The sequence below is a fragment of the Corvus cornix genome, chromosome 18 (genome assembly GCF_000738735.6).
Source record: "Corvus cornix cornix isolate S_Up_H32 chromosome 18, ASM73873v5, whole genome shotgun sequence".
In the NCBI taxonomy this organism is placed as follows: domain Eukaryota; kingdom Metazoa; phylum Chordata; class Aves; order Passeriformes; family Corvidae; genus Corvus; species Corvus cornix.
In genome coordinates this window covers 4,568,338-4,592,790 of record NC_046347.1, presented here as the reverse complement: position 1 = coordinate 4,592,790, position 24,453 = coordinate 4,568,338, and the positions used below count along the sequence as shown (strand labels likewise).

The window sequence follows — 24,453 nt, the reverse complement described above, 5'->3', positions numbered from 1 at the left end:
CTTTGTCGACTTAAGATACCCTTTATTAAACATACTCTTAAAATCCAAAACATGCTCAAAGCAAAATCATAAGCAGCAATCTGGTTTCCTTCCTTAAATCCCTGACACGAGGGTCACTGGAACAAGGGGCTGCCCCGTGAGACAAAGGGCTGTCACCTTCCACCTCATGCTCCTGCCTGCCCCTTGTCCCTTCTGGGTGGCCGAGGACGGCACTGGTATCACCCATGCCCAAATCCCGTCTCTCCTGTGCCACCCAGAGGATGGATTCTTTGCTCACAGCCAGGCAGCAGCACTGCTCGGCCACAGCATCCTCCCGGCTCCTCTCCATCGCAGCCGCGGGCGCTCTGAGCGAGGGGCAGCGCCGTGACCTTGTCTGGCTGCTCCTGCAGCCGTGGGGACACCGCTCAGAGAAGCCAGAAAACCCTCAGGGTCACTCCTAGGACCTCCTCATTCTGCTGGCAGCCACAAGCACCGTTGCACCTTGTGCCAGGGTGCCAGGCCAGCTGTCCTTGTCCCCTTCGAAACCATGAGGAACGTTGGGCTTTGGTAGACCAGGTGACCCTGGAGCATCAGCCCGATTTTCTCTCCCCTGCCCAGGCTGGAGACATAGGGAAGAGATGGCTGCCGTGGTTTTCTCAGCTCAGCATGATGGGGAACCTCCAAAGCTCTCCCTGTGCAGTGCTGGTGGCTCCTTGGGGCTGGGACACCCAGCACGTCCCCAAACAGGGCGCAAGACTTGTCCCCGCCACATCAGCCCTCCCTGCTGCTTGCAGCTCCCACCGCACACGCCCCAGGATGGCGTTTTGGAGTTGCCACCCCCTCACATCAAGCACCCAGCACTGGGTTCCCAGGGAGGAATTTGGGAGCTGCTGAGCTTACAGGAGGCACAGCCAGCCCAGAAGAGAGAGCAGTGGGACGGCCGGCTCCAAACCCATCTTTGGCAGGACCCACACTGGGGCCACAGAGCAAGCAGCCACCATGGCCCTGGCTGTGAGCCAGGCAGAGAACACACCCCCCCAGCCCCTAAAAGGGCTTCAGCCCTCTTTAGGAGCCACAGCCATAAGCAGCATAGCCCGTGCTCTGTCGTGGGGATGGCAGTGGCAACCTGCTTCCCACACACACCCCTCCAGGGACGCTGCCTTCAGTGCATGAACATCTCTGTGCTAAGGTGGCTCTGAAACGCAGCTGCCTCCTGCAAAGAGGAGGTGCCCTTTGCTACCACAGCCGTGTGACAAAACCAGGTGGGGAAAAGGGAGGCTCAGCTTCCCACCCTGGGCTGCCCCAAACAGCTCCAGAGCCCGGTAGATTGGGATGCAGGGTCTGATGCTCCTCAAAGTGGTTTCTTACTGTCCCTGATGCTCTCTGGAGTGGAGCTTGGCCTCTGCCAGTGGCCCCCAAGGTCTGTGGCTTTATCCCTACTCCTTTACAATCCCTGTGTGTCTGCCCCTGGAACAAAACCCGCTTATGTTCTCAGCCCAATGCTGGCCAGAGGGATGGGGATGGAGATGGGGGGCAGCTCCCACACCCTCATCCACCCCTTGCTACAAAGTGTTATGGGGAGGGCAGGACGGGTGGGATGGGGGGGACACTTTTGGCACTTGTTCCAGAGAGAGGGCGCAGCCCAGAGCCCTGAGCTCACAGCAGGGCGGAAGACAGAGAGGAAAAATTATCAATGCCCCAGGGGCTGGTGACCGGGCTGGGGGCGGTACCAGGTCTCCTGCCCACCCCTGCCACCCTGCTCCATGCCCTGGGGAAAAACAACCTCGGGGCCAGGGCCAGGAGCCCAGGTGCTGCTCAGGAGGAGAGCAGAGAGAGGGGAGCTCTGAGGGCACCATCACTGCCAGTGCATTAACGGGGACATCCCACGGCATGGGGACAGCCCACGGCAGGGCAGGGGCATGGGCCAGCAAACTTGGGGGGGCGGGGGTTGGCCCCCATGAAAGTCACCAGCTCATGCACCGAGGATGCCAATCCCAACACTCATCCTTTAACCCACACCCCTGAACACCATCCTCCCATTGTCCCCACCCACCCACATCCCAGAACCCCCTTAGTGAGGTGACCCTGTCCCGTCTGCTCCACACGTTGGAGGAGAGGAGCCTGGGGGTGTAAGATGACCGGGGGGCACGAGGGGACCCCAGCCTGTCCCCGTTAGGGCTGGAGAATGGGAAGGTGCTAATGGGGGGGGGGGGGGGGGGTGGGGCTCCAAAGTGACATGGCTTTCAGCCCCCACGGAAAAGTCGAGGTTACCGTCTTTTCTTTTGAAAATCAGTCCCGGTACAGCCGAGGGGTGGCGGTGGCGATGCCCACGGTGCCCGGACACCAGGGTCCCTCTGGGTGGGCAGGGGGTCTGTGCCCCCGCCGGGGCTGAGCCCTCACACGGGCAGGGCGGCCGCTGCCTGCTCCGGGTCCCGGGGGCCGGGGAGGCGGCGGGGCCAGGTCTGCTGCAGCCCCACGTTGTTGTTGGCTGCCTCTGGGCCTGGGGGCAGAAAACGGGAGTTAGGGGCTCCCAAAGCCCACTGCTGCGCTCGGCTCATTTTTCTATGGCTATGCGATTTACTGTCCCAAAGTAACTCCCACCTCCCCAGCTCCCCCCGTTGGGTTTTGGCTGCAGCGAGGGCTGGGGGGTGCCTGCTCTTACCTCTCCAGGCTGGGGGAGCCCCTTAAACCCCCAGTTTCTCAGGAACGCTGAGGGCCGAACGGCAAGCACAGCGCGACCATTGCTGGGTTCCAATAACCCAAACGAAGGGGGGGCTGCCTGTGCCCCCTCTGCCCGGCGAGGGTGCCCTGTGGGGCTGCAGGCCAGGCACAAAGCGATGTCCCCCTGGCCTGGGCAGTGAGGGGACCGCCAGCAACGCCGGAGCAAGGGGTGACAACCCAGCGCCAACCCCCCCGGGGGACGGGGCACGAGGTGGGCGCAGCTCTGGGGGGCTCAGGGTCTCACCTATTCCTCAATGTTAATGGGGCAGGAGTCCGGCACGGCGGCTGCGTGGCAGGAGAGACCAGAAGGCACATGGTGAAGGCGGGAGCGGAGGCGGCGCGGGGACACGGGGACATGCACACGAGCGAGCAAACGGGGTGACCGGGGGGCCTGCGGGTCTCGCCGCCTGCGAACGGGTCCGGGAGGGGGCCGGGGAGCTGCTGCCAGGCACAGGGCGAGGGGTCCCCATGCGTGGAGCCTCCCAGGGTTTCGTGCCAAGGGGAACCGAGGGGTGGACATGCTTGTGGTGCTGGGGCAGCTGGGTCCCCCATGCCTCCTCTCCGGCTGCAGGCTCCCAGTTCAGGCAGCACCCTCCAGCTGGGGCAGGGTGATGGCAGAGCTCGGCCTGTGGCTTGTGTCCCACCACCAAACCCATCAGAGGCTGCGTGCTGCCCTTAGGAAGGGGGTGCACCCCTAAGGCAGCTTGGCTGCACCCTCCAGCGAGGTTAAGCCCTGTGTCTGGAGCCAGAGGGACTGTGTGAGGGCATGCCAAGGCCAAGGGCTGAGGCTTTCTCAGAGGGGAAGCAACAAAATCCTGCTGCCTGCTGATTTATGGGAGGTGACAGCTGCCATTTCGACTGGCTTTTCATGGCGAGCTCAGGCTGGAGAGCGAGGCATGTTAAGTCTGCAGATCCCGGAGGGGATGGATAATTAAACAGGACCGCATGTACATGCACACAGAAATCCCATTAAGAGCCTGATATTGCCTAAGTCACTGCAATGCCCCAGTGCAGAGACCCAGCTCTGCTCAGTGCACCCTTGCAAGGCTGCCGAGGAGCAGGGCTGGGGCAGCAGGACATACTCTGGTCCTGGAGCAGGGTACCAGCCCTGTACCCACCCACCTCCCATCCCCTTGTGCTGCTGGAGGGGTCTGCCCTGGGCAGAGCAGCTCCCAGACTCCATCCTGGTGAAACCCAACCGGCTCGCCCGGCCCACTGCTCACAGCTTGGAGCATCTGCGGCTTTAAACCAGCAAGAGCCCTGCTTTCAGGTTTTCTACAGCAGCTCCCCAGCCCTCCCCCCTTGGTGCCAGCTTTACTGGCAGATGCCTTTCCCCAGTTTCTCTTTCCAAAGCTGCTTTTGCCACGCTGCCCCCAGCAGAGGCTGTGGCCGTGGCCAGAGGATGCTCTGAGCCCTGGGGACAGCCCCTGCAACCCTCTGCAGGATCCACACAGGGACACAGATCTATAGGTTTTAGTTAAACCTCGTGTCCTAAAATCCCTGGCATGTGGCCTTTTGCCTCCTCCCAAAGCTCTTTCCCATCAGATTGAAATCTGCAGAGATTTCAAAAGAAGCTTTGAGGAACCACGTCCCGCACCTTCGTCCATTACAGAGAGGACAAAAACATCATTATCAAATGTCACCAGCTTGGAGACTGTCCTAGATGTGGACTCTTGAACACCACAGATCTCAAGGGCCAGCATGCAACTGCCTTCCCTGCAATCAGTGAACAGGGCTGTCACACACTGGGTACAGGCCTTTAGAAATTTTAAGAATGATACAGCCAAAACAAACCCACAAAACATGGAATACCCCCAGTCTGTCTCACCATGAGCCTAAATGACTGTAAATTTAAAGAAACAAAACTGATCTAAACTCCTTATGATATAGAAGCTGACTGTACCCTAGAGGGTTTAAGGGTGCCCAGCATACCCCCCCCACAACTGCTCCAAAAACTTCTCAAAAACCTATAAAATCAACTCTGAACATTTCAAGGTCAAATTGGTTGAACAATAACAAATATTGCTTAATCCTAGTCCTTAAAGAGATGCAGACCAATGTTTCTGCTATCAGACCAAAACATTCACCTTTTACAGGTACCTCCTCCACCAGGTGGTTTTCCTGGCTAAACCAGAGGCTGTTACCTCGCACATTTAACTGATGTATTGGGAACTGGAATGGGGGTATTGAACAGTATCAGTCTTGAAACTCTTAACTGATCAATTGGGTGCAACCATTAATAACTTGGACAGATCAACCTTTAAAGCCTTCCTTAGCCGCTCCTGGAAACACACAGTGGTCAGCTTCAAATATCAAAAATACCCAAATGCTAATGACCAGCTGGCTGATGCTCTGGGAATTGCTCAAAGCAAAGTGTCTTCAGCACTCAGCTGTATTCCAGCTCAGTTGTGGCTACCTCTACAGTGCTGGGATAATCATAGAATGGGAAAAGGGACTTTTATTCATTGAAATTTGAAAGGACATTTCAATCCTGGCGGGTTTTAATCAAATTTTCTTATGTCCCCATCACTAGTAAGGTCACAGCTTTTGTCTTAGCAATACATAGTGCTCCTGTACGTACCAGGCACCAAATCCTTGTGGTAGCAATCAGATTAGATCCATTGGAGCACTGAGCATGGGCTCAGAACAACCATACACATGCATGGCAAACCACTGCTGTAGATGGTCGTGTGGTGAGAGAATGACAGGAGTTTATATGTGAAAGCAATACTTTGCCAGCCCAAGCTGTGTTTGGACACAGAGCTGTGTCTATCATTTCGAAACGTCTCCTGATAATGACCCTGAATCCATCTCAGTATCCATAGGACAAGGGTCTGTATGTCTACAAGCCCCTTGTGACAACTTAACAGTGGATGACACCAAGACCCAGCTGTGTAACCACTTGAATCTGTATTTGTAACTTCACCTGTAGAGCAGGGTGTGACTTCAGCTATCCCCTACCAAAAACCGTGCACCAGAACGGATGTCAGATGTGTTATATGACACTTTGTCTCCAACCCTACTGGAATGGGCATTACCCTGGTTAAAAACTGCTGGAACATCCTGATCTACACAAACTGGTACAACAACTCAAAAAGGAAAGTCAGGCAACAGTGATCGCTGTCCCTTAGGATGTGGAAAAAATGCCTTGTGTCCTACAGAGAGTGAGAAGGGATGGAGAACATCATGTCTGCCATTCCCAGGGGACCAGGGACAGCCCCAAAGCCCCCACTCTGCACCTCCTCTGCCCCTGGTCCCAGCACGAGGGGCAGCCCTCTGCTTTTCCACACAAATGCCAAGGCTGGATCACCCCACTCACACAGCACAGCTCATGCTGAGGGCTGCAGCTGCCCTCAGCGTGGTGGCCAAAGGATGGAGAGGGCATCCTTGGCTAGGCTCAGCCCAGGGGCCAGATCCTGCACCCCAGCCCAGGCAGGGGACAAGGCCAGCGCACTCATCACAGCAGAGCAAGAATTTGACCCTGCGCCGGAGCCATTTGGGCTGCAAAGCTCCCCCTTCCTCATCCTCCCCCCGGCACAACCAAGAGGGATGCAGTCAAGGATGGCTTTGGCTGGCGCCACAGACAAGGGATGCTTTGCCAGGCCCTCCAGCAAAGCAGAGGTGCTGCTGGGACACCCCCAGCTCCCTCCCCAGCCCCCCAGGCCGGCAGGGCTCAGCCAGCTGCTGACAGAGGGTGATGGAGGGGACACAGGGCTTTTGTGGCAGGCACCTGTTCCTCCCCAAGAGCCTCAGCTGTGTTTCTCCAGCACAGAAACCACCAGGAACAGGCGAGGCAGCAGGAGAGGAGGCTTTCCCAAAGGAGCAGGGGGAAAGAAAGGATTTCCCCTCCCTCCAGTGGGTTTCACCCACCCTCTTGGCTCTCCAGCACCTGCTGCAAGTCTGGGACCTGCCACAAAGTCAGCTGAAGGGGCAAGGCAGGGGCAGAGTTGCTTCCAGCTTGTCCACAAATGTATTGATGGAGACCCCATGGAGGGTGTGGTCTTGGCTTTTTGGCTCGTTTCCCAACGCACAGGTTGAGGAAGCTGAGCCTGCAAGGCTGGGCAGGGTCCCCTGCCCACTGCCCCCTTCCACACAGGGGCCAGGGGTCTTCAATACATTTGTCACCTTTGGGCAACTCTGGGCAGGGAAGGGGCACAAGCGTGGGTGAAGAAAACCGTGTTGGCACAGAGCGAACATGAACTTTCACGCAGACGGAGGAGCCTGGGAGGAAGGAAGAAAAAAAAAGGGATGGAGAGAGGCTGGGAGGAAACAAAAGTGGGAAGAGGGTGAGGGAGAAAGCATGAAGAAATGGGAAAGATGGATGAATGTTGGGGCTCTGTAGAACGATGACCTGAGCTGACACACCCCATCCCCCTGGCCTTGGAGGAAGAGGAGGACGAGGCAGGCAGCTCCTGCTGTACAGCTGGACTGCCTGTGGATCACATCCCAACACAAAATATTGCTGTGCCCACCACAAGCCTGGACCAGGCTACAGCTGTGCCACACAACCACCTTCCTAAGGAGGACTGGTGCCCCCTGGGGTGCCAGCAGCCCCCTGGCCAAGGGACAGAGAACCCCAGCAAAGCAAGTCTGCAGCCCCCTGGGGACATCCCAGTCCGGACAGGCCACCCTGACCTATGGGTGGTGACGTGTCTGGTGCTCAGCCCCACAGAGGGGCAGGTGGAGGGGTGCAGTGAGGACAACCTGGCAGGGATGGCAGTGGCCAGGATGGTGGGAATGATGGTGATGGGAGAGGAGGGATGGATGCAAAGGGCTGGGGGGATGCAGGGAAGAGTGGAACTGTCCCCCCCACCCCAAGTTCATGTTCAGCAGACGGCCACTCACCAGGTAAGCAGGCCTCAGAGCACAGTTTATTGTCCAGCGCTCTCACGTGTGCGATGCCCATGTCATTGTTATTGTCACACCTCAGACCGAGGAAAGCGCCTGTCCTCGGGCCTGGAAGGGAGTTAAGGCAGTTAACGCCGCGGCCGGGCTGGGGCTCGACGTCGCCTTTTTAGCACTGGGGGGTGGGATTTCTGGGGCTTTTCCTCTCCCCTCCCCAGCCTCTTTCAAAAAAAAAAAAAAACAATAATGAGATAAAAATGATGCATCTGTGTGGGACTGGGTGAAGAGTGGACAATAACACCTGGGCACAGCCCGAGCTGCTCCTTTCCTCGCACCGGCCACATCGGAGGGCAGCGGAACAGCGACGATGCGGCCATGGGTACACGCATGAACCTGCCCAGGGTTCAGCCAAACCTTCCCTCTGGCACAGCCAGGCCGTGGTGGCACCCATCACCTCCTGCAGGAGCCTCTCTGGCACCAGCAGTGCAGTAAGAGCTGCGTGGATGCCAGGAGGAGGCAGTAGCTGGATGCATGGGGCAAAAGAAGCCGTAGCCAAGCTTTTGCAGGGGGGGATGGAGGCTTTTGGGGATGAGGGAGGTAACTCTGCTTCTTAGCATCACTTCTACAAGAGATTAGCCCCCAGGTTCTTACCTGCATCCATCAGATGCAGGTGACTGAACCTCAGGAGGGATGTTCCCAAATATGCCAGTAGCCCTGCTGAGAACAGGCGCAGGACTGTGTCCTAAGGAGAAAGGCCATCCTGCTCCCAGAGTTGTTGGGATGCCCATGGATGCCCACCACAGCCCTTGGTTGTTCCTATTTGTTATACTTGAGTCTCCCCACCAGCCTGAGCCTCTCTACAGGTCAGAGGCCACGATTTGGGGATGGGTGTTCCATGGGTGTTCCTGCTTTCCAGCTTGGCTGAGAGTTCAGGTTGGATTGGGAAATAGTTTTGCCATATTTTTGCTAAAAAGAGACTTGGAAATGTGGGAGGGGGCACACTGTGGGCCTCCCTATTGCCCAAAAGCAATCCAGGGCCATTGGTGGCCGATGGCATGGAGGTGACCACCTCTTTCCTTGGCTATCTGAGCTCAAGGGAGGAGGCGAGAGGAGCCCTCGATGTGCGTGTGTTGACTTAACACATTCAGGACAGGCCAAAGAAAGTGAGGAAAGCATCCCAGAGGGAACAGCTTTGCAGCCCCTTCCTATGGCAATCAGCCCAGACACTGATTTCTACAGGGCAAAGTTTCAGAGATTTGAGAAAACACCTTGGTAAGGGAAAAAACACAGAGAGAGAGAGAGAAGCCTCTTTCCCACTTGGCTCGTTGGAAAAACCATTGGATCCTGCACACCAACTGCTCCACGTCCCACACTGAGCTCTCTGGGTCCCCGTGCCTGGCTTGCAACCCCGCCCACTGCTGTTCAGCCCACCCGTGGGTGTCCCTGCTGTGACAGATGTTTCCCTGTCTCCAGCGCCCGCAGAGTCCCCCAGGGCTCTCCCTGATGGCAGCAGGGAAGCTGGGGACAGCACAGCACCCCCTGCTCACGGTGACAGCGAGCTGAAAGCGAGGGGACAACAACGACCCAGGGCCTTTTACCGTCTTCCTGTGTGGGAGAGGCGTCCTCGTCCTCCAGCACATCGTTGCCCTGTGGCACAGGCGAGAGGCAGCGAGTGTTAGCCTGAGGCTGTGCCAGGAGCTGTTCCCAGGTCCCTTTGAGGGAACATCCCTGGCCCTGGGGATTCCATGGATCAGTGGAACAACCCCACTGCCCCATCCATCCCCAGGGCAGCCTGCAGGGACATGGATGCATGGGCAGCCCCTTCCCCAGCCCAGCCCTGGGGGAATGTGGTGCCAGCTGCCCAGCTTCCCTCTCCATGGGCACAACTGGGATCCCCCCACGGTGCTGGGCAACACCACAGCTCCCAGCTGTGGGCACAACTGGGATCCCCCCACGGTGCTGGGTGACACCACAGCTCCCAGTTCCTCGTGGGATGGTTGTGGTTACCTCGGCATCGCGCTCCTCGGCAGAGATGCTGACAAAGTTTAGATCCGGGGACTCCACAGGTGTTGACTGTAGGAGGAAGGTGGGAAAGATGGAAGGAAAACAAAAAAAGTCTGGTGCCAGTGGTTTTGGAGGAGGAGTTACATCCCATAGGGAAGCTCGCCAAGCTGGGCACCGCCACCACCAACTCCCAGTCCCTACCTCTCCATCAGACGCTGTGGCGCTGGCAGCCTCGGGCGAAGGGAGCACGTCCCCCTCCTCCTCCTCCTCTTCCTCCTCCGTGCCAGGGGCGATGTAGGAGCCAGACATGGAGGACACAGTGTCAGTGCTGAGCTGGGAGTGCTGGCTCTGGGAGGAGGCCATGGACATGACGGACTGAGCCAGGCTGCTGCTCACGGGCTCTGGGAGAGAGCACGGGCTGAGGGGGCCGCTGGACTCCCCCACGCACCGGTGGGAGTCACAGCACAGCACCCACTAATGGCAGAGGGGCTAATGAGGAGGAGTGGGGTGCAGAGCAAGGGCTGGCTGCATGCCATGGACACGTGATGGGTGCAAAGCTGCCAGCAGCAGGTCCCCAGGGCTCACAGCCCCCCCCTTTCTGGGTCTAAAGGGTGACAAAGCAGGCGTGACTGGTGGCCCCGTGATCCCCATCTCCAGGTGTATGGGTGACAAAGCAGAGGTGATGCTCTGGGGCTCCATCCCATATCCATGGCAGGGTAAGAAGGGGCCATGCCACCCCTCTTTGCATCCCCCCACAGTGTGACAGTCCTGAGATCACGATGCCACTCTCCTGCCTTGCCAGCGCCTTTGAAACCCCACCATGCTGTACCTTCTGGGGATGAGATGGTGGAGGAGAGGGGTGTCCCAGTGCACGAGGACTGGTCAATGGCTCCTGATGATGACAGGGTGAGGTTTTCACTCTCCGGCGTTGCACCACATTCCTGGAAGAGGAGCCCATGGGGAGGGGAGGGGATAGGGGATATTCAGCATGGATGGCTCATCTCCTCTAGGCATCCTTATGGATGGAGAAGAGCCAGGAGGGGCAACCCCAGTCAGTCTCTGGTCCCAAGCCTCCCCCAAATCTGCTGCCCCCCCAGTGCCTCAACTCCTCACCAGCACGTTTTGGACAGTGCTCACCTCCTCACACCGGGCTGGGGATCTCCTCCTGGAGACCCTCAGCTCTGACTCAGTGCACGACTTCTCATCCTCCTCTTCGGGCAGGATAGAGGAGTTCTGTGAGATGGACCTGGCCAACGGGGCAAAGCAGAGGGTTTCACCCCTGCCCACAGCCCCCAGACCCCCCCAGACTCCCGGACCCACCCCAATACTCACTTGGAGATGCTCTTCTTCAGCTTGAGCCCCGGGGGACCGCAGTCAGGCAGGCGCTCGAGGGGTGACAGGGCCCTCAGGGGGGGCAGGGGGCCATCGCTGCCGTAGGAGGGCAGGGTCCCCACGCCCGGGGGGTCCCCCAGCGCTCGCAGGGGCAGCGCGGCCGGCGACGGCGTCAGCGGCCCATTGAGGGCCTCCAGCAGTGACACCACCTCGTAACCCGGGGGGATGTTTTCCGAGGACTGGGGAGAGGGGGAGAAGGGGTGAGGATCCTCCCTGGGCCATTTTGCTGATCACTCCCAGTGGGATCAAGATGCCCCAGGGAGAAGCTCAAACCTAGAGAATGGACACCCTGCCAAATACCTTTTTCCTCTTTTTTTTGCAATATCAACCCAGCGTTTTTTGCAAGATGAATTTGCATTAAATAAATAAACCCTGTCCCTCAGAAACACACGGATCCCCAAACCTCCCCACCCTGGTGGAAGACTCCAGGGTCCCACCTTCAGCCAGGCACTGACCGAGTGCTCCTCGGAGTCGGAGGTCTGCGAGGCGATGATGGGGTTGAAGCTGGTGGGCGAGAGGGGGCCCAGCTTTTTCCTCATGGCTCGGATTTGAAGCAAGGCTCGGAAAGCTGCGGCAGCAGGGAACAAAGGGAGGGATGAAACCCAGGCTTTGAAGGGAGACCCGTCAAAAAACGACACCGCATTTCCCAAGAGGGCCATCCCCAGGGGGGCTAGTGGGACTGCAGAACGGGAGGGTGGCAGATGCCAGCCCGTTCCCAGAGATGCCAACCAGCCCACCCAAGCTCCCCCCCGGCCCTTACGCAGCCTGCAGATGGGGCAGTTGTTGGCCTGGTAGCGCAGGGTGTCGGCGCAGGTGTTGCAGAGGCAGAGGTGGCGGCAGGGCAGGATCAGGGTGTCCCGGACGTCCGACAGGCAAACCACGCACTCGGCGCTGTTATCGCTCACCTCGTCCTCGGCCACCTGCCTCAGGGACAGGAGGGAACTGCTCAGCCTCAGGGGTCCCCAGCCCCCGTGGCACCAGGGTGGGTGCTCTAAAATACTGGCTGGGTGCTCCAAGAGGGTTCTGCCTGTGTCCATGGGCTGCTTGCTCTTAAATGCCCTGCTGGGACCTCACTGCTCCTCCCCAGGAGATAAGACCAAAGGAAACAGAAACCCTAACTTGCACCCCAACTTTCACATATTAGAGCAGAGCATAAGGCACATCCCTTGAGCCGCATGCTCCCCATCTAAACCAACACCCTTCCCCCAAGGGACCACAAAGGACAGGGGGAAAACTCAATCCTTCAGCTTTCTGCCTCCAGCAGCTTTGATGCCAGCACAAAGTGTCCCCAGGCATCACCAGCTCCGTGCTGTGCTGCAGCCTTTTGCCCTGAGCATGTTTCAGTGGCCAGACCTGTGCTAGGGGAAGGGAAGAAGGGATGAGGGAAGACCCCTGGGATGAAGGCAGGGGGATGCAGGCACAGACCTTGGAGTCCTGCGTGTTGTACTTGTTCTCGATGCCGTAGATCTCCTGCAGGAGGTAGCTCACTCCATCCACCTGCAATCCCATGGGGAAGGGGTGAGGAGCAGACACACCTTGCCCACAGCCACTGCAGCTCCCAGCCCCCTCCTTGGGCCAGCCCTCCTCCCCCCACCATCCAGGGGTTCTCTTTGCATTGATAACCTTGAAATTGCACTCCCTGGGAGGCAGGGGCAAGGCTGGGACAGGCGTGGAGCTTTTGGGTCTCCCCAGAGTCCCTCACTGCCTCCCCTGCAGGGTGTGCAGGGTGGCTGCCACCACCTCGGGGACACCCCAACACTCACCACTTGCTTCTGCTTGAGGGGCTTCACGCAGAAGGTGCCATCGCTGTGCTGGAGAGGGGAAAGAGCACATTGGTGGGCACCCCTGGGCTGCTGTGCTAGAGCACCCACCCACCCTGTTGCTGTCACTGCTCCCTCCTTGCTCCCAACAGGCCCATTTTGCAGGAATTCTGGCTTTTCCTGATAGCCCAGCACCAGGTAGCTGTGAGAGGTCACACACATTGCAAAGCTGGAGACTTCTTGGAGGAAGGAAGACGGAGTTGAGCCCAAAGGCCTCAAAAGGGGGTGCTTAAAATGAGGGAATAATCCCAGAATTTGAGGAGCAGCCCGAAACATCCCCAGCCCAGCAGCACCATCCCGATTCCCAGGGATTCTCCAGGCTCTTGTACCTGGTGGGTGCTGGAGGTAGGAGGGGGAGGATGGCACCAGCTTGGCACTTACCTTCTCAAAGGTGGCCAGCAGCACATGGCAGTGCCCACTGTGCTCTGCAAGACACAAAGTGACATGCAGGGCTCAGGGGACACGCAGAAGGACAGGCAGAGCCATGGTGGCAGTGAGGAAAAGCAGGAGGCTCTGCCCAGCTGGCATCACAATGCCAGCAAACTGGGAGAGCCCATCCCAGCAAGGAACACCCGCCTCACCCTCTCCTTCATCCACCACCGCCTGCACCACCATGGGATAAACCTCGCGGTCCAGGTCGAAGCCCAGCTGGAGAGAGACAGGGGAGGCTTGGTGAGATGGAGCAGTGCTGAGGCTTCACCCCACCTCCATCTCCATGGGATGATGTTGGGGGCGGGGGGGACCCACCTCCTCCTCGCTCCACTCGGAGGGGTCGATGGTGTGGGAGGGCACACAGAACTGCTGGCACACCCCCCGCTTGTAGTGCACCGTCTCTGACTGCAGGCTGTTGTCCCTGGGGGTGTAGCTGTCCCGTGGAGAGAGGACAGAGTCAGGGCACCACGGGTGTCCCCACACTCCTCCTGCTCCTCCCCCCCCGATCACGGAGATGCCAAAAAATGGGAGGGGTTGTGTGTGTGTCACTCCTCCCCTCCCAGATGCCTTTTAGGGCTGAGGTAAGAAGTTCTAAAAAGGGCTAAAATAATCCACAGGGTGAAATAAACACAGGGCAGCCAACACAGCACAGGAGGGGATAGGGACAACTCCACAGCCAACCTGGAGGGGTTTGGGGGGGGAGTCAATGATTTCCCCTGGCCTCTGTTCTGACCTGAAGGTAAAAAGAAGGAGCAGGATGGGACAGGGAAGGACATGGCAGGGGCTGGCAAACACCTGGTGGTGGCACCTGGGCGAAACAAGGAGCCTCCCTCCAATCCCAGCACCACCCTCAGCTGTTTCCTGTCCTGAAGAGGAAAGATGCTCCGGGGGGAAGGCTCCATGTCCATCAGCCAGGGACACATACCAGGCTTGGGTGGACACAGGCCAGGCTGGGGGGTGACACAGGCCTGGCTGGGGCCCCTCACCTCGCCACCCCGTTGTGGAACTCCTCGGTTGCCTGGTAGTAGATGGTTATGGCCACACGGGTGTCTGTGTCGAAGGTGAACTCCACGTTGTAGTGCACCTTGGCCTTGCTCACTTCTTCCCCCGGGGTCTTCACCTCCTCCGAGCACCTGGGGAGCACAGAGGGTCCAGGAGACGGGCCTTGGGGTGCTCCAGGACTGATCCCCTCAGCACCAAAAGGGGCTGCTGCCCTCCATCAGGGGACACTGAGGCACAACAGGAGTGCCCGGCATGCCAAGGTCACGCCTGCAGGCTGGGAAGTGCCGCAGACGGATTTCAGCCGTAATCCCAAATCTCACGTCCCTTCCGCAATCCCCAGCCTCCCTCCAGCAAAGCCTTTGGAAGGTGGGGGAGGAAGAACAAGCAAAGCACTTCAAAGGCAGTGCTAAGCTCCTTTAATCCTGCGGCACTGCCTGTGCTGGCATGCGGGAGCCGGGAGGGGAAGGGCACGTTTGGAGAGCAGCGGCTCATCCCCTCCATCCATCCGCCCTGCTGCAATGAGAGCAGCCCCGTGCCCACCATCCATCCCCTGGGAGCACCCAGCAGGACCCTCCCTCCCCGTGGCTCAGCCCTGTGGGCGCCCAGACTCACTTGACGAGGCGCAGGGTGTCCTTGCGGATATTGATCAAGCTCCTGAGGGTCTTCACGGGTTCCTGAGGAGGTGGAGCAGCGTAAGGGAACTAGGATGAGAGAGACACTGGTGAAGGCAGACGCACGTGGGGGGGCTACGCTGGCTGTGGACCCCCCAGTGACCCAGACCCAACACCCTACAGAGGGAATTGGGGTGGCCTGGGCATCCTGATGGGTGCTGAGCACCCGCAGCTCCCGCTGGCATTTGGGTACCAGGCAGCACGGTGACAGGGACATCCCTTCACAAACAGCAAGCCCAGAACAGCAGGGACAGTTTCACTGGGGAGGGGGTACACAGAGCGGGGCTGTTCCTTGTTCCTTTGGCTGGAGGGTGAGGGGGATGTGGGGCACAGGGCAGGTGGCTGCTGATGGATTTTTAGGCTGCTGGATGAGGCTGGGCAGAGAGAGGCTGCAGCTCCCTCGCTGCCCATCAGCCAAGAAAAAACAGGCACAAGTGTCCCTGTTTCCTCCCTGTGGTGGATGGGATTTGGATGGTGGGATCCCTGCATCCCACTGCTCTCGTCCTCTCCAGGAGGGGAAAAGGGCAGCAGAGTCATCAAACTGCTGTTAACAAACTTTTTTATGAGTCACTAAACGTGCACCTGCAGAATCAAGCACCTGCAGAGTCACCCATTGCAGCTGGAAAGGAGAGAGTGAGAACAGGCTCCAGGCTGGAGCTGAGCCGTGTCATGACATGTTGTGCCATGTCATGATACATCCCCTGCATTCAAACTAATGCAGTCATCCAAAATTGCTTCTTTGCACCTCACCCAGCCAAACCAGCCCTGGCAGGGAGAGCACCCATGGGTGCACCCCCCCTCCTGCTGCAGCAGCCAGGGGTGGGCGACAGAGGAGGGAAGGGGCAGCCGGGTCCCCTGGGTGCCACCCACAGGGGCCGTTGGGCTGGGCAGGATGGGGAAGTGCCGCAGGCAAATTTTGTGCTGCAGAAACCACTTCGGGCTCTTTCACTCCCACGTGTGAAGAGCACTTTTTCGGCGTGGTTGGATTTTTTTTTTAATTAAATTTTACAAGCCAGATTTTGCACATCAGAAAGGGGCCATTCAGAGGACGTTTTGCATCTCCTCACTTTAAATCAAGCTGAAACACAACATAAAAAAATGGGTAACGGTTGCAGTGAAGTTAAGAGTGTCATCCACGTGCCTACAGCAACACTTGGTGCAGGCCAGCTTCTCTTAAAGTGGAATAAAGACCACCCTCAAAAGTCTGTCTTGGGGTTTTTCTACAAGCAGACCCCAGCAGGTTTGCGTGGGCAGGGAAACCCAGTGGCACATTTCAACAGTTCCTGGCTTCCCCTGTGCTCTCTGTGTGCCTCCAGCAGCTTCTCTTGCTCCTCAGCTGCATGGTGGCAGCTACTTAAACCTGCAACGCCCTTCCCACCCCCTTGGGAACCTGTTCCCAGCTGGAAAATCCAGATTATCATGTATCCATGGAGGGGAGAAGCTGCACAGCCTCCGGCTGCCCTGCACATCCCTGTGGCAGCAGCGCTGTTCATAGCTCAAAGTGCTCTGCTCACAGAGCACTTGGGACACAATTTTTCCAAGATCTCCTGACCTTTGAACCCCAAGGAACCCAAAATAAATCCCCCACCAAAAAGCAGTGGCCGTCTTTAATGTTTCCAGCCCAGCCAGGGCTCTCACAGAAGGCCAGAAAGCAAAAGTATCACAGCCAAGAAACACCAGGACAGGACTTGCAGGCAGCATCAGAGAGGCCCAAGTGTTGCCTGGACACAGGCTTGGACCAGAACCAACACAGATCCATCCCAGCTCCTCCCTGGGCTCCCAAAACTCCCCCTGCTCCCCTGGGAGACGGGATCTTGGTCACAGCTCTGCAGCCCAGAGCCATTGGTAATTAAACCGGAGCAAGACAATTTAGCTCATGATGCTGTATTAATTCTCTCTGCTGTTTCCAAGCTGTTCCTTTGCCTTCCCTGCTGCTCTGCTGTCAGGGCTGCTGACATGGGAACTGCTCACTGGGCAGTTTAGAGGCTTTTACTGTAATCAAGAGGATTTCTCAACACTCGCTGCTGGAAGAGACCCTGAGTGCTGACTTCTCATTTTCCAGGGAAGCGCAGAGGATGGAGGGAAAGGCTCTGCCTTTGCCCACCCAGTGTTCTTGGGCTTTCTGGGTGCTCCTGACCTTGGCTCTGCCGGGATCCCCGCTCTGGCACAGCCCAGGGTTGGACACTTCCCTGCTGAAGGAGTGCATGATGCTGCCAAAACACTACCAAAGCCAATTCCAAGGAGGAAAAAGGAACCTTGCTGGCAGCAGGCAGTGCTTGAGAGCTGGGTCAAAGCACCAGGCAAGTTTATCTCAACTTAACAGAAAAGCTTTGGTGCCTTTTAAGTCCTCACTCTGAATCTTTTTAATACTTGACCCCTCAAACACCACCAGGCAGGAGGAGTCCTACTGCTCCAGTCCCACTGCTGAGAGGCATCCCGACGAGAGGGGGACATCCCTCCCGTGGCTGAACCCCTGCTCTCACTTCCTCCCTTTCCAAAGGCAGCAAGCACAAAAACCATCTCCAGGAGCCTGGGGTGTAGGGAACACCAGCCAGGCTCCCTCGTGCCCTGAGACCAGCTGGAGCTGGCAGCACCCAGCACTGCAAAACCCACCTGTGCTGCCCCCAGCCCCAACCTACCCCAGCCTTTTTATTTCTGTTTTATTTCTTCCTCTTTCTTGCTAGAGCTTGGGCAGTAATTTTACCTGTTCCTGTCCAAGCTACTCCACTACCCTGAACCACACCAGCACCTCTGTGTCACATCCCCCACCATGTGCCCTCCTGTCTGGGATACAGCTCCTGGATGAGATGGGGAAGGCAAGAGAAAAAGCAGCTCTTGGAGAGGGAATGAGAAAGAATTTGGATTAAATCAGCCCAAAACCCTTTCACCATTAGTCCTCGATGGAGGACAGGCTGCAGCAGGAACCCAACCTTTATATCAGCCATCAGAGAATCCACTCAGCCCGCTCCAGGCGGGCTTGGCAGGCTCTGCCCGTGGAGGGGGACAGCCGGCAGCCGTGCACCACCGCACACCCCATGACACACAGCCACCACCGGCACGCTACCTGCGCTCCGGAGCCCCCCAGCCCCGTGTCCCCGCTGGTACCCACCACCACAGGCCGGTTCCCCAGGAAGTTGAGGTCGCTGTTCTCGCCGAAGAGGTACCCCTCGGGGTGCGTGGAGTCGAACTTCTCCCCGCCCATGATGAAGTGGTTGGCAAAGTAACTCCCTGGAATGAAAACACAGCGAGCGCCTGAGCGGAGGGGGAGGAGGGGGCTCCAGCCGGGCGATGGAGCGGCACGAAGCCACCAGATCGATGGCTCGGAGGTGACTTTGTCCCCAGGGTCACCTTGCTGGGAGTCTTTCTGGTTGAGCTCACACGATGAGAGCCCCCAGGCAGGCAGAGGCTGCCCAGGAGCCACACTCCCTGCCTGCCCTCCCCTCTCCCTGCCCGCTTCCCACCCGCTTCAGCACCACGTTCCCAGCCTGGGCACAGAGCCGGGGCAGGAGAGGCTGGTGCAGGGGCCCAGCCCCATGGCAGCGCTGGCCCTGGGGGCTGCTCCATCCGTGGGATTTAACAGTGCCTGCTCTCCTTTCCCTCTCTGGGAAATCCCTATGAGCCCCAGTACGGCCGGAGCCACCCAAGGTCACCCTGACCTTCAGCCATCCCCACACTGGCAGGAGCGGACGGATCCTGGTCCGTGAGGAGGAAGAGGAGACGGCTCCTGGGACAGCAGAGCAGAGCTAATCCTGGGCATAAACACCAGCTCATGTCCCGAGGAGGCAGGAGAGACAGGGGCACAGCCTGACCTGCTAGAGAACCCAGAGCCCTGCGAGCCCCGGAGGAGCCGGGCTGGCTCCCAAACCCCAGAGAACCCAGAGCCCTGCGAGCCCCAGAGGAGCCGGGCTGGCTCCCAAACCCCAGAGAACCCAGAGCCCTGCGAGCCCCGGAGGAGCCGGGCTGGCTCCCAAACCCCAGAGAACCCAGAGCCCTGCGAGCCCCGGAGGAGCCGGGCTGGCTCCTGCACCCCAGAGAACCCAGAGCCCTGTGAGCCCTGGAGGAGCCAGGCTGGCTCCTGCACCCCCAGGGATGCTGCCGGGAAGGGCAGCATGGACCAGGCACACAGCCCCCAGAACGGGCAGGGCTGCTCCTGCCCAGAGCCTGATGTCACAGATCTCGTGTGCCCCCAAGGCAGTGTGTCCACAGCCAGACACTGCCCAGATTTGCTGCAGCTGCCACCAGGAAGGTGGGCAAAGCACAACTGAACCGAGTTCTGTTGTCAGTTCTCAGCCTGCAGCCTTCCCTAGGAAGGGCTCACCTGCAGGAGGGAGGATTTTGGGGGCCTGTAGACCCTCCAGGAGGTCAGCACCTGTCCTGCAGTGCTCCACATTGGCCTGATGAATGCTGGGCAATGACCAGGGTCCCTTCTTCCCTCACAGAGCCAAAACACCAGCTCCTGGCCCCGAGCTGGGAGCAGCCCCCAGGTCAGGCACTTCTCCACTAGAGAAGAATTTCCTCCCAGCCCGGCCAGGAGCCAACTGGTGCCTGCTCCTTGTCCATGAGATCTGGGCTGTGTGGGGAAAGCACAATGTGGCATAGGAACTGCCCAGGCAGGAGGGCTGGGACTTGAGGCGGGAAAAAAGGGAAAGGTGGACAGGGATGGGGCAGCAGCAAGGGGTGAGCAGAAGCACCAGGAGTCAGTCAGACATGGACACAGTGTCCTGCATCCTGACAGGGACAGGCTCTGGCTTATAAAAACCCCAAACCCACCAGCACAGATCCATCTGCACCCCCCCGGGGGACACCCCAAACCCAAACATTTGGGAACCACAGATAAAGGAGCTCAAGCCTGGGCTGCAGCTCTGCTTGTGGGGACTGAGGTCAGAGCTCGTGATCAGCTTCCAGCAGAGGCAGGGACTGTCCAAGGCTGGATCAGGCTCTAATACTGCACTTAAAACCCAAAACTGAGCCCAAAGCCCAGGGGGAGGAGTAGGGGGGGATCTAACTCCTGGGCAGGAGGGATGAGTGGGGTCACACAGCTCGGCCCCAAGGCCCCGTGGTGCAGGGATGCCCGGATGCAGCGAGCCCGTTAGCGAACGTCGACCATCAATTATTGATGCCTGCTGCTTTCAGGTCCCATTTTCCATGTACATAATTTATAGGCAGCTCGCCTGGAAGGACTCGGCCACATGGAAAAAAAAAAAAAGCCCCAAGAGCAAAGTGCCTTCGGAGCTGCCTGCAACGGCACAGCCAGGGGAGAATGGGGCCATGCAGAGCTTTTCCTGACACTGACTTGGAGCAAGAGCAGGTGATGGCAAAAAAATTACATTTAAACATGGAGAAAAGCCACCCTGGCACTGGGAAAAAGCTGGAAAATGGAGCACAGGCTCTCTGTGATTGGCCCAGCCACAGTTTAGTGGGTGCTGGGGCCTCCTGTAGGATAGGCAGAGCAGGTGAGGACCATGCTGCCATCACCCAGTCTCCCTGCAGGGGTTGGGAGCATCCCTGGGTGCTGCAGGCTCCCAGCACATCCCCCAGAGGCCTCAACTCCCTCTTGACAGCAACAGAACCAGCTCTGTGCTCCCTCCCAGCAAAGGTCCTCCTTGCTGTTAAACAAGAGGCTTGAGTCGTGCCAGGCTTTTCCAGGGAAGCAGCAGCACAGGAAAGCCCAGGGCATGGGCAGGAGCGTGTCGGTGACTCCCTGGACACGGCCGGGTGGCAGAGGAGGGAAGCACCTTCCCAGCCACCTTATTATGGGCTGGCTGTAAATCCAACACCCACTCCCGGGGAAGGAGAGCCTGTCAAGGACAGGCACATCTCGGGAAGGGCTGTGCAGAGCGGCTGCTGGAAAGGAGGAATAAACCCAAATTGCCTGAGGTTCTTGGCAAAAAAAAAGTCTTTGTGTCCTGCACATCTCCTGGCACCAGCACATGGGACACATTTGGCACCAGCTGCCAGCTCCTTTTCCCCGTGAGTGCCAGTGCTGCCACCTTGTCCAGGTGAAGGAGAAGGGTGAGGACCCTCGTGTGTCCCTGTGGCTCTGGCATGCAGTGACACACGTCCTGCACTGCTCCCCAAGCCATGGCTGCCCTGCTGGGCTCTGGTACCACAGCCTCTGGCTCTCCAACGTTACAGCCTCACTTTCCAAAGCTGCTAAAACAGAAAAGCTCATTTCCAGCTCATCCCCATACTCCTGGTGAGGGAAGCACCGGGTTTGCACAGCCTGCGGTCAGCCCAGACGGGTGGCCATGGCACGGCGCTGGCATAGGGACACCCTGTGGCCGCGGGTGCCAGCACAGGGTGCTGTGAAGGGCTGGTTAAAGGCTCTGGGTGCTTCTGCCCCTGGGCAGCCCATTATTTAATTCCGTGCTCTGAAGCGGGCAGCCAGAGCCAGCGGCAGCCGGAGCTGACGCCAAACCCTGTCCACAGCCCTGCTGCGTCAGCCCTCGCCCACCGTGGCTGTGCCACCACCTGGGGTTGTGCCCCCAGGGCCGGGGGTGTCACTGCTGGATTAATCCCTGTGCTCCTGCCCCCAGCCAGGGCCCTGCTCATAGTCCCGTGTGCTCCAGGGGAGCTCGGTGCCAACCTCAGCCGGGGACAGGGGCTGAAAGCTGGAGACGTGCCCCAAAAGCCATCCCAGTAGCCAGGCGGTGAGCTCCATCTACAGCCCCCGCTGGCTCCCGCTCCCAGTGGCAGCCACTGAAGTAAATCCCAGCCTTTGTTTCAAAAACAGTGGTTTAACTAATCCCATTGACACCCTGTCTGGAGGGGATGGGACCCCGAGGATGGGGAGATGCTTAACTGGGACAAGACACAGCTGCCCTATTCCCACAAGCTGCACTGGCCATCCCGAGCGAGCCCAGAGCCACATCCACAGAGAGCGGGAAATGCCCAAGGGTCCCGTGAAATTCCCCTCCAGGACCACATTTCTAAAGCCACTGGCTGCTTCCAGGTGGCTTTCGAGGTGAGGGAAGCGCTGCTGCCACAGAGGAATGGGCTCCGCTGCCCGGCACGTCCTCCCTCGGCTGCAGGCAGCACTGAAGGCAAATCCCGCTCGGATTAAAGGCAAACCAGCCATAATCTCCCAGGGCCACCAGCCTGCCCTTGTCCCAGTGCAGATGGCTGTGCCACCTGGGCACCTCCTGCTCCTCTCCCCGAGGACCCTGGGCAGCACCAGGACCATCCCCCCGCAGCTCTGCCCAGACCCCAGCGGTGGGACCAGCCCTCCCCGGGCTCTCCCTGAAAGCTGGAGTTAAGCCTGGTGACCTCTGCCAGCTGAGATAAGTTTGGAAGTGATCAGCTGGGCGCACTTGCACCCTCCACCCCTTCATACCCAGATATTTCAAGAGCCCCTAAAAAAGACGGGGTCCCAAGGGAAAAACTTGTAATGCATGGAGACACCGTCCCTACAAAGAGCAATCCCATGGATGGGGTGGTCCAGCCTCACCTGGCATCAAAGGGACAGAGGCCTTGAAATCACGTAAAAAGGGGAGCTGGGGGAGCCCTGTGGGAAGCCAGGCTGTCAAGGATCAGTCATCTCCAGCCAGCTGTGCAACCTATTTTAGATTAAAATTTAAAAAAAGAGGCAAGCACGGCTTTTCAGGACAAGCACAGGGTTTGTGTTGACTGTAATTCTTCCTAAGGAGGTCTTTAGTTGTAATTAGCGAGTAATTTGTCACAGCGCTAACGATCCGAGCGTTTTCCTTATCCTATTAACCACCAAAATAGTTCCCTATTAATAATATTTAGTGCTGCAAGGATCCTGTGCAATCTCCTCACATGCACGCACGGTGCTCCGGGGCATCACCAACCGGTGCCGGTATTTTTGCGGCTCCGAAGCGCTGCCCACCCAAGGGCTGGAGCCCATCACCCCTCCCTCCCCGGCGTGCCCCCCTCGGACCCTCGCTCAGGCCCGGCCCTTGCAGGGAAAAGTGAGGCACAGAGGGGAGGGACGGACTCTCCAAGGTCACGCACAAGGTTTGAGACAGGGCCGGACTGGGGAGAGGGAGATGCATCACCAGCAAGGCTCGAGGCAGGGACAGGAGCCGGGAAGGCGACGGCTCCCCACGGCAGCGGCTGGGGTGCTACGATGGGGCAGAGCCCTGGGAAGGAGGGATCCCCTCCAATCCCTCCCACCCCAGCCTCCCTCGTCCTCCCGGGAATTTAAACCCAGGATTTTGCCGAGCAGCCAGCACCGGAGTAACCGGCTATAAAAAGCGCCTCCGGAGCCCAGTGCCGCAGACCGCGGCTACAGAAATAATTATAACAATAATGGCATTAAAGTCGCGTCAACTCAGCCAAGTTTGGGAACACGGGTGCGCTGGCAAAGGGGAGCCCGGAGAGGAGTGACCCCCCATCCCTCCCGCGCCGCATTCCCGCAGGGTGCCCCGCACCAGACCCAGATTTTTAGGGTGCCCCCCCTGTGCGTCACCGTTTGCTTTGGGGTGCGCAGGGTCACCCCCGCCCGCAGCAAGGTCGTGCCCTGCGCCCACCCGGCTCGTTCCCCTCTTTCCCTCCCCATCGGCGGCACCGGGGCGCGAGACCCCCCGGGGGCTCACCGGATTTCGGGGGGTATCTGTAGACGGAATTAGCGGGGATATCCACTTCCTCCACCCCTGCGTTCTGCCGGCTGGTCAGAGCCCCCATGGCCGGGCCGGGGCTCAGCGGGAGGGGGGCGGCGGGGAGTCCTCCCGCCCGGGACCGGGACGGGGGCCGGGACCGGGGCTGGCGGCGGCCCCCGCCCGCAGCATCCTCCGCTCCGCTCCGCTCCGCTCTGCGCCGCGCCCGGCGCCGCCTCCGCGGCACCGCGGGGCTGCGACACTCGGGGCGGGGCCCGCATCGGCCGGCACGCCCCGACCCGCCCCGGCTCGGTCCGGCTCGGTGGTGGGGTGAGGGGACGAGATGCTGCCGCTGCCTCCCCAGTGTCCCCCACCCACCCAGCGAGGTCCCCCCTCAGGTGCCACTTAACTGTCCCCCCACAGTGGCACACGCGTGCCCACAGTGCCACCCACCTGCTATCCCCTGTGTCACCCAGTTGCCTCCAGTACCTCTCAGTGGCCCTCCTCGCCATCATCTGCCACCCTCAGTCACCCCTCAATGACCTCTGTCCACCACGGCCCACCCTCCTCCCTTCCTTGCCCCCAGCCCCGCCAGCTGGGGGACACCGGGCAGCAATGCCAGCTCAGGGACCTCCAGGGACAGACTGGGCACGGTCCCTCTGTCCCTGTACCCCCTGCCATTGGCGTGTCCCCTGGGAGAAGGACAAGCCCTCCACTTTTCCCGACAGGTCACAGGGGGAAGGAGTTGGCGCAGCTGTTGGCACAGGGACTGATCCCCTCCAGCAGCACTTCATGGGTGCACAGCACTGGAGATGGGGCAGGTTAAAGCCCCGCTCCATCTTCCCCATCCTGCCTTCCCAGCTCCGCTCCACACCCGGAGCAGCTGCATCCGCCGGGCGCAGCCGCTGGAGCCGGGAGCTGCCTGTCCGCTCCAATGCACCCCAACAGATCACCCCCCACCCAGTTCCCCCAGCCTTAAATTATTGGGAAGCACTGGTCACCTACTCATTTTCCACTTGGAGCTGAAGA

The 24,453-nt window shown here is 59.1% G+C and overlaps 1 protein-coding gene across 7 annotated transcripts; it reads right to left on the bottom strand.

The window, feature by feature from the left end:
• RNF157 (ring finger protein 157) lies at positions 1–24,453 on the bottom strand. 7 transcript variants are annotated; one of them, XM_039562269.1, is made up of 21 exons: positions 23,425–23,669; positions 17,976–18,094; positions 14,808–14,896; positions 14,180–14,326; positions 13,509–13,626; positions 13,343–13,409; positions 13,143–13,186; positions 12,705–12,752; positions 12,367–12,438; positions 11,702–11,861; positions 11,397–11,509; positions 10,882–11,120; positions 10,687–10,795; positions 10,379–10,490; positions 9,751–9,950; positions 9,553–9,618; positions 9,144–9,192; positions 7,546–7,656; positions 6,826–6,921; positions 2,945–2,985; positions 2,393–2,479 (listed from the first exon to the last, which is right to left on the bottom strand). In XM_039562269.1, exons 1-20 carry the CDS (start codon positions 23,510–23,512, stop codon positions 2,945–2,947), a joined length of 2,088 nt encoding a protein of 695 aa, XP_039418203.1. In that variant the 5' UTR covers positions 23,513–23,669; the 3' UTR covers positions 2,393–2,479. The 7 variants fall into 7 exon arrangements, 4 of the variants coding, with proteins under 4 accessions (XP_039418204.1, XP_039418203.1, XP_039418205.1 ...); XM_039562271.1 differs by lacking the exon at positions 6,826–6,921; XR_005603337.1 differs by lacking the exon at positions 23,425–23,669 and adding an exon at positions 24,430–24,453 and having other exon boundaries at positions 2,422–2,479; positions 2,945–6,921.